This window comes from Micropterus dolomieu, linkage group LG20, assembly GCF_021292245.1.
Source record: "Micropterus dolomieu isolate WLL.071019.BEF.003 ecotype Adirondacks linkage group LG20, ASM2129224v1, whole genome shotgun sequence".
In the NCBI taxonomy this organism is placed as follows: Eukaryota; Metazoa; Chordata; class Actinopteri; order Centrarchiformes; family Centrarchidae; genus Micropterus; species Micropterus dolomieu.
In genome coordinates this window covers 9,092,837-9,102,803 of record NC_060169.1, presented here as the reverse complement: position 1 = coordinate 9,102,803, position 9,967 = coordinate 9,092,837, and the positions used below count along the sequence as shown (strand labels likewise).

Below are 9,967 nucleotides of genomic sequence, written 5' to 3'. Positions count from 1 at the left end.
ATGCAGATATTCAGGTAATTCCAAAGGGTTCACATACTATTTCCAGCAACTGTATGTGTGGAAAAGTATGTGATCATGTTAATGATATGTCCTTCTTCTGCCTGTATGTGCATATGTCCTTCCATGACTTTCAGTTGTTGGTTCATTATTTCATTTCATTATCTATCAAGAGAGATTCTGCAGTTTTTAAGTAAAGAATTAAATTTTTTTAATTTACACCTGAACAGCTCAAAGCGTCATTCCCTTAAAATGCATCTCAGCATAAATATCCACCACAGAAGGTCCACTACAAACATTTAAGAGTATTCACCCCTGAGTTGAATGAGTGTGTGAGAGAGATTTTTCCTGCCTGCTGTGTCAAAGTGGACCTCCTTCTTCTTCTACAGTCCCCTCCTACTTCCCCAAGATATAGGCAGTGCTTTAACTTAGACTTAGAGTCAATCAGAGTAGGATCTTTAACTGTGCCTGCCACGGGGGTCTCTTTGCCTCAGCCCACCACATACACAAACACATGCACGCTTGCAACGGCAAACATATGGAGTACTACTGCCTCTTTCTGCTCTGGATTTGCAGCCAGCAGTTAGGTGAGTGAAAGGTGTTAATGTATTTGTGTTATTTATTAAGTGTGTGTGTGTGTGTGTGTGTGTGTGTGTGTGTGTGTGTGTGTATTGTATGTATTCTCACATGCTCGTGTTATGCAGCTATGTCAAGACTGCTGGTTTTAAAGGTTTTTAAAGCTACATAAGATATGGTTTTTATTAGTATTTTAAGATTTTACTGAAAATCTGAATGTGCATACATATTCTGTACTTGAAGGAACAGTTATATCTGAATATCTTAAGTGAATGAATGGCTGCCAATGTGAATTACTTCATAACCTGACATCTTGACCCAGTATCATGGTAAGAGCTCAGTGGCTTTACTGAAGCATATGTTGTCCCCCTCAGGTCTATAGAGGTGCTCTGTGTCTCATTGGAAGAAGGCATGTTCTTTCAAATGAAAGCTGATGCTATGTTTTCACAGTCAAGTTTCCAGTGACTGGAGAGTTTTTGGTGCACAGCCAGAACAGTGGTCAATTACCAGTTTAATCACTATAGCATTAACACATTTAGACAGTACAAAAAAAAGAGAGACAAAGAGTGTATAAAAGGCACCAAAAGCATTTTTTTTTTTTCAGTCATTTACCATAGTCAAATAAATCAATATACAAGTAAAGCTAATCAAATCTACTGCATCCTTTATATATACTGTAGAATCTTAAGCAACTGATTAGGCGCTACAATGGAGATCTCTATGTGGTTAGGTTTTGAGCTCAATATACTGTGAACTGTAACCACATATTTTAAACGCACTAAGTTTTGGCCAATGTTTCCAAAAAATGCTGTGCATGTTGTCACCATGCTGTACATGAACATTATGTTTTTCCATTTTTTTCCAACAATGAAGCTGTATTCATTCCTTATTCTGCATCACCCTGAGATTAATACTGAAGCAGAAACTTTGAGGTCTACAGGACTGGAATTTTTCACAGGAAGAAATTCATTAATCTTCCATTTAGATATTTGGTAAATAATACAAAACTAAGGAGTGGCGGAGAGGAAATCTCTATATAAATATTTGGTTTGATTTTGGAATTTGTTGGAAACTAGTTTTGGACTGATGCCACAGTGAGGGAGACACTGACCTTGTAGCTGAAGCTGGGAAAGACTTGATGCTGGCTGTGGTGTGGGATGTTTTGGGCGGACACATGAGAATGAGGCTACATTTTAGACTAACTGTGGAATTGTAGGACTTTTGGACCAACTATCCCATCCAGATAACGAAGTGAAGGCCACCCTATATAGATGTTGATGTCACATCTATGTGAGATGGAAACAGCGGTTCTATTTGCATCATTTGCAAAACTAATATATTTACACACTTTTTCCCCTGATAGAACATCGTCCTTCATGTATACATTCACCTGATTTGTTCTCATAAGCACTATCCAGCAGCTTATGTCAACTCAAGTTTATATTTTCTTTGAATTTAGGATTTCCTCCTTTTAATAGAGGTCCAATATGTCAATTCCATGCAGGGATGATTAAGCTGTTGTGAAAAGTTCCCACTACGATTTCCATTGTGATGTAGAAGGTGAAGAGTGCACCAATGACAATAACAAATGCTAATCAGTTACTGACCTACTTATAAAAAATAGCTTTTTCTGGAGGCCTTCCAAAATATAAAATGTATGTTCAATTAAGTCAAAATTTACAATGTGCCAGATTCTGACTGGATTAAATAAACAGTAATACTCCATGTGGTGTCCCAATAATAATGAAGTAGAGGCCAAGTTCATTATTTTCTTAATAGGTAAATCTCAAAGTGCATGGTAGCAATTATATCATGGTGGCTTCCAAAAGGAAATTTAGGAGGCTATAATTGTATCATCATCCACTTATAACATGTTTGGTAGTTAATGCTGCATTTACAGTTTCTGTAAATCTAGAACAAACTTACACACAGTCCTTACATAATATCACCACATACAGTTGATATGGCCAACATGGAGCAACATTTGTATTCATTTTGAAGTAATTATTCTGCCTCTTGAAAAATGTAAGTTCAATATTCCCTCTGGTGGTATGTCTTTTTTGGTTTCCACCAACTAAGAAAAATATCTGGCTCTTTAGCTGTTTGAAGCTCCATTGTCTTCACCAGCTAGTTGCTACATTTGTCTGTCTGCTGCAGGGCAGGCAATGAACAGTGGGTTTATCAGAGCTTGTCATCTAAAATTTAATGACAAAATACAATGTTTGTAACTATTCTCCAAAACAGCACATTTAAGATTTTTCTGCTCCGACCCCCCCTATCAACAGAATGATGTAATGTGTCTGTGCTTTCCAAAATCATTGCAAATTACTGTTGGTGGGTTGCTGGTTTGGGTTCCAGGGGTGGTCATGGTTACAAGAAACCAAAGATGACAGTAGCATACAGTGATCTCTCGTATTACACAATCCACAGTTTTGTTGACCCCTCCAATGATGCTGACGTCTTCCTCTGCATACTTTGTGGCTCAATTATGTTACCAATTTCCTCCTTTGCTGTCAATGGACAAGACTCAATCCTGCGGCCGCTAGAGGGCTTTATCACTTGAACCTAAATCTGTGTTGTTTGGGGAATTTGCTAAATAAGCTGTCGTTTGTTGTGTGGTTGTTGAAAGTGTGAGACTGAAACAAATTGTAGATTTGTGTAAAACAAAACCAATGATTAAAAAAGGTTAAACAGCACATAAATCATTAGAGCAGGGTGATCATTTTTGATTGGTTTCAGTGACCCCCCTTACATTGCACATTAACTTATATAAAAATGTTGATTAGTGTGTTAAACAATTAACCCAAGCTTTGTGTGAAATCTCCTGTTGCATGATTTTAATGGACACATTTTGTATAGAATGAGTAAATTCCATGGCCAATGTATAAAATCATCATTACATGTAATTATTGCATTTTCAATAACCAAATTTTCCAATTTTAAATACCTTCCTAGGATCTCCAACAATCCCAGGTATTTAATCTACCTCTGCCAAATAATGTGGAAGGTTATGTTTCACACATACATACACTGTTGTTTTCTTTGTAAAATATCCTGATTGCACTTTGGTGAGAATCCTAATCAGGGATTCCTCTATTACATCATGCTGTGTCAACTGCTATTTGGATCTTTCTGTGACCAGATCCAATTTTCAAAAGTGAGTCCTGTCTGGCATTAACTGAGACTAAACGTGTTGGTAGCAACAGGAATCCCAGTGGTAGTTAGTATTCTAAGGTCCCGGTAGAGTTTGAATGGCTGTCGCATCATTTCGAAAATACCTGCCCATTAATAAAGAGTAGTTTTGTTTTACAGCATTTATAATTATAGGCTGTTGAAGTTTTAGTGTTACAGTTAGTTTATGTCACACTGGCCAAAAAGAAAATCATTTTCTAACTCTGAGTAAGTCCACATCATGTTATTTCTCTAATAACAAACTTGTTGCTTCCTAACTCTGTGCAAATGTCTTGACAGTAGTTTTGTGTGATAGCTGGTGGTGCACATCCTGTATTAGGCTGCCCTAGAGACTTGGCTTGAGTCCCTGGAGGGTCTTCTGTTGGCTCAGAGGGTTAACAGCTTGTTAAGCAGTGCCAAGTTGGCTGATGTGTATTTTGAACATCTGGATTTAGATACCCCGCATCTCCCAGTGTATTTATGTTGGCGTGGGGTAATAATGATATAAGGTTCCAAAATGTTTGAAAGTATATTGTCTATTGTTAAGTATCTTTCCAGAGAAAACCATTATAATGGAAACCCAGAATGGATCAATGGAAAAACGGTACTTTCTGTAGCTTTTGAGTTTTATTTTATGCAAAGGCTCTGTTCTCATATTTTGCCTCAAAACACCAGTCAGATGCAGTCATAAGGCAGTGTCCACATTCACAGAGTTGATTGGAAACTAAAAGACTAAAAAGCAGTAAAGAAGAGGAAACATCATGATTTACCGTATGGTTTTCTACATCCTAAACCATATTACAATGTATCATCTTAGAACAGAACTGCATCATCGTGCATTTCTGAGATGAGGATGTCTCCAAGCCAACAGTTTGCACCCGCATGGCTGCTCTGTGTCAGTGGGTCTGTGGTAGAGCTCCTGTAGCTTGGTGTTGGGCCAATGGCAGCAGCGAACTGATGTGGGTCGCACCGGCAGCCACTGGCGTGAGGTTTGTTTGTCTAGGCATGGAAGCCAGTACACAGGAAACCCAGCAACCTTGCGTTAGAAGTTGCTGATATTACTGGAGATATTAAATTGCCCTGCCACATTAGTAGCTTGAAATGGAAACTGGACCACTACCATTCTCATGCTTTCACCCTGACACATTTCCCTGTCCCTGTCTTTTGGTCATTTCTTGGTCAGACTACAGCCTATCTGTAATTGCATCTTGGAAAATTTATTTTCACTACTTAAAAGTAATCCTAGCATTAAATCAGCTACCGTAATTGTTAACGTTTTTGTGCTTCAGTTGAACAATGATGGAAAGCCTTCAAAATGAGCCCACTGCACATCATGTGTAAAATTATTTATGCTATGGCACCCTGTCAAGAGTTACCTACTGATTTTAATTTATTTTTTTAAACAGAAACTTTGGGAGGATGTTTGGTGTTAGGATCAAACAGCAGCTGAACATGTGAACCATTCATATGGCAGGAAATGAACAAGGTGGAGAATGTGTCAATATTTACATGGAGTTACAGGAGTCTACATGGCAGAGATTTATTTTAATGGAGGTTTTCATGAAACAGAACACATGGTCTATGGTTGTGCCATCAAGGTGTTTTGAACTCCTGGTCATTTGACTGTGAAAAATGAATGACTTATTCAATCTGTGGCTGTCACTCCACTGTGGTACAATTGTGGTGATGATGGTTTTGACACTGCCTGCAGTCCATAAACCCTCAAGTTCAGTCCTGGGTTTAGAGCTAGAGATACTTGCTGAGGAACAGTGGGAGTAGATATTTGAACTGATTAATACTACTAAATATTTCACTATCTAAGGAATGCAGACAACTTCCCATTTCTGTTGAGGGACCATTTTTCTTCAGCTTCTCAGAATTACCTCTCTTCTGCATTTCAAAGTGCAGCTGAGATGAGTTGCAGCTGTACAACATATGTCTGCAGTACAGTATTTTATACACACTTTCAAATTTGACTGAATGTTAACATCATATTTTTACAACAGAAATACTGATCTATTTTCATTTAATTTAACCTACTGATGCAGTAAAACACGATTTCACCACTGCTGTAACATCATACAGTAATTCAACCATATTACTTAGAGTGAAGAGTCCTTTCAACCTTTATAATGTAAAATTGGATTACAGTCTCTCCTGGAAGGCATTCATTGACTTTTACTCAGTTGTACATATGAAAAGTGACAGGAATAGTTGTGTAACCTCCTAATGCCCTTTTTTGTGTCCATCTAGCTGACAGTGGCAAACTTTGATAGTTATTGTTCTTCATGGATAGCCAAAAAAAGCAAGCAGCTCCTGTGAGGAGCTCAGCTGTTTTCCTAATGGCAGACTGGTACATATTGTTACGTCTGGGGAGTTTAAGGACATTCAGTCCTTGACATCAACTAGACAGTTATGTAATGTGGGCAACTTGGGTTTTTGATTTACCTTGGCAACACACGAGTATCATTGGGATAAAAGTGAATACAGATGCTGTACTCACAATTAATAATGATATTGGATAACAGCAACAATATCAGGTCAATAGCAATTATATTAAGAGGCTCAACATGTTTAAGTAATCGCAAAGTGTAAACAACATTTTGTTCATTAGGTGTGTAGAGTCAGTTTAAAGCCTGCCAATGGAAGCTAATGAATTCATTTCTGATGGGTACGCCTGTCTTGAATTTGACCTCAGCTGTCATTAGTTGTGGGTTAATTAGAATTTTACTTGTTTTCCAACTTTGTTAAACATTCCTTAACCTTGTTGTTTACATTTAACTCATTTTCCCATGACAGGGGGAAAAAAATGCTCACTTAACTTGATGTGACCCCAGTGCCTCAGCGATGGGGAGTGAGCTGTGAGTGGGGTCATTTAGCGTGAGGGCGAGGGATTGAATAAGCCCAACAGTGTGTGGCTGAGAACCACTGAGATGTAAGAAGTGTGAGGAGTTTGGGGTGGTTAAAAGCAGCCTTTGTGTTCTCAGCTCAGCTGTGCAGCTCAAACTGTGAGAAAATACTCACAGAAAACACACGCAACAGTCTTCAGTTTCCACAAAACAAACCTCTGTGTCTCATTAAGCATAAAGTCTGCTCAACTTTCCCTCTTACTGTCTTTTCTTCATGCATTCATTTAGCTAAAAGTGATAGTTTCTCATCTTAGTTAGTATATTTTGGGATTAGAGTATCATTGGGCTTAGTGTAAAGGTCAACATGATCCTAGATCTTACAGTAGCTGAAACATCAATGGAGCAACATTGATCAACAGACACACAGTCTGGCTACTGGAGAAACAGAGATCAGCTGAAGATTAAGTAGAAGACAGATGAACGATTAAGTTTTTTCCCCTTCTCCTGGCCCAAAAGGAAAATCTCATCACATCCATGTCCTCACACAGAGTCTTCCTCTTTTGATGGAAATTTAAAGCCAAATGATGCTGTCACCATTAATTAGCCATAATGGGTAACTTGGTGACATGCAAAATCTGAAAAATTCCTTCTCTGACTGGTATTTTAATTGAAAACAGACATTCTCTGCAGTTTTCTACCACCTGGTAAGCTGTCTAGTGATGTGAGTACACGATCGGAAAAACAGATTTGCTTTGATCAGGTCCCATAGCAGCTTTTACTTCTTACCATCATACTACCTGTCACGTTACATTTCACGCTTCGATCTATTAACTGCAATATCAAAACAAAACTCCTTGCTGAGTCTCTTTACCAATATTATAACTGCTGTTGCAATAGGCCTACATTAAGTACTTGTATAGTGCAGATTGTTTTGTAATTTCTTCAAATGGATGGAGCTTTCTTGAGCCTTTTCAGCTTCCTCACCACTGATATGTAAATCAGATTTTACATCTTTAACTTAAATTTTGATGAGGTATGCCAGATTGAGAAGTTGTTATGGAAGTAAAACATTGGTCATGTAGGTGGTCATGTTAATACTATGCTGCTTAACCAAAACTCCTCTGGGTCTGATGAAGGAATGTCAGGCAAAGGTGACAGACAGCTCAGCTGCTCTACAATGCTTATCCAATTATTTGTTTCCATATGAGGGAAGTCTGTGTTTAGACTGGGGCAGAGGAACAAACAGACACAGGACAGGGTAGGGATGATGTAAGGATGAGTTTGCACTTAGGCCAGATGCTGAGGTCTAATGAATGTTAACGTAAATGTTTATTTCAGTGCATACATCCATAAAACCAGGGCTGCTGTGGCTCAGGAGATAGAGCAGGTTGCCTGTTAATCAGAAGGTTGGCAGTTCAATCCCTGGCAGCTCCATGTTGTTGGCCGGCTGTTGTGCCAGTATGTGAATGTTAGTTTGTGTTTGAGAACTTAGGCTCAGTGTGTGGATGTAGTGAAAAGCTCTTTACCATCAGCTTACAAAACTGATATACTATCATGTGGCACTCAAAACTTGATATACTAAAGCTATAGAACTAGGTACTGAACTTCAGGTCATTAATAGCAGCAATATGAAGCTCTTCTTTAGTCACTGCTGATGAAAACTTTCTTTTCTTTTTCAAGGATTCCTTGACTGCTTCAATATTGACACAAAGAAACACAGGATCATCAAAGGCCCTAAACAAGCCCAGTTTGGATACACTGTTCAGCAACATGTGGCTGCTGGAGGGGAAAAATGGTAAGGGACTTATATGATTTACACAATTACATAGTGCTACAGCAATTTGATATCAGATTCTGTTCAATCAATCAATGCCTGTCTTATCATATAGCTTGGCAAACATTGTGTTCTTTAAAATCAAGCCGTGTTGAATAATTTGAAAATCACTCCAGGTCACCAATCTCACCACTTGTTATGGATCAAACAAGTAAAACGTTTATTTCGCAAACTGTCACCACAACTTCAAGTTAACTTCACATTGCGGGAGCCCTGGTGTCATTATGTGACAGCTCTGTTCGGGGCAGTTGTGGCTCAGGAACTAGAGCAGGTAGCACAGTGATCAGAAGATTGGCAGTTTGATCCCCAGCTCTGCTACTCTGCATGTCTAATTGTCCTTGGGTGTGATACTAAACTCCAAATTGTGTGAATGGTTTGCTTCTGTTTTGGATGAGCAATTGGCACCTTGCATGGTAGCCACTGCCATCAATTCATGAATGTATGTGAACAGAGTGGATGTGACAAAGTATAAAGTGCTTTCAATGGTCAGAAGTCTAGAAAGGTGCTATACAAGTACAGTCCATTTACAATCTAATATTGTTTTAAGTTTTCAGAAGCTGAATTTCAGTGTCACCTTTATTGTCTGACAAAATATCAGTATCTCTTATTGTGATGTATATTGTAGCTCAGGGGTCAGCAAATAAGTCTGGCATTGGGCCAAATTTTTCCAAGCCGTTATATGGCGAGCCAGAATAAATCATATGAATTCCTGTGCTCGTTTAGCTCAATCTATGCTGTGCGGGACTCCCAACGGGTAGGTTGTGAGTTTAATTCCATCTTATTACGGATATTTTTTTCCCCCTTGTTAAATAAATTGAATAAAAGGACGCTTTTGCACATGCTCACATAAAGCATGTGCTGCAGTGTGTGCACGTTCCGGCGTTTGATCCGCATTCATAAACCTATGGACGCTTATTTTCATTTCCCTGAGAAAATTCAGGGGAATCCAGTCACACGTTTACTGACGGCTTTTTCAGAGGTGTGTCAAGCAGGCCAGAGACTCCTTCAGAACTCTTCAAAGTAAAAATCAGCTAAAATTCAAATGTGCCTTCAGGATGTTAAAACCTGGATGACCTGTAATTTTCTCATGTTAAACTCAGATAAAACTGAAGTTATTGTTCTGGGGCCTAAGCACCTCCGTGACGCATTATCTAAAGATATAGTTTCCCTGGATGGCATCGCCCTGGCCTCCAGCACCATTGTGAGGAATCTTGGAGTTATCTTTGATCAGGACATGTCGTTTAAGTCTCACATTAAGCAAATTTCAAGGACCGCCTTTTTTCACCTACGTAATATTGCGAAAATCAGGAACATCCTGTCTAAAAATGATGCAGAAAAACTAGTCCATGCATTTGTTACTTCTAGGCTGGATTACTGCAATTCCTTATTATCAGGCTGCTCGAAAAAGTCCATTAAGACTCTTCAGCTGATCCAGAATGCTGCAGCACGTGTTCTGACAGGAACCAGGAAAAGAGATCACATTTCTCCTGTTTTAGCTTCTTTGCATTGGCTTCCAGTAAAATCCAGAATAGAATTTAAA

At 38.7% G+C, this 9,967-nt stretch overlaps 1 protein-coding gene across 2 annotated transcripts in view; it reads left to right on the top strand.

Annotated features, from left to right (window-relative positions):
• Positions 1–460: 460 nt before the first annotated feature.
• The window catches only part of itga11a (integrin, alpha 11a), a 53,510-nt gene continuing 44,003 nt past the window's right edge, over positions 461–9,967 (top strand). For both annotated transcript variants that reach the window (XM_046033477.1, XM_046033478.1), the window contains exons 1-2: positions 461–584; positions 8,274–8,388. In XM_046033477.1, coding sequence (XP_045889433.1) covers positions 512–584; positions 8,274–8,388 — 188 coding nt within the window. In that variant the 5' untranslated portion in view covers positions 461–511. The remainder of the gene's footprint in view (positions 585–8,273; positions 8,389–9,967) is intronic.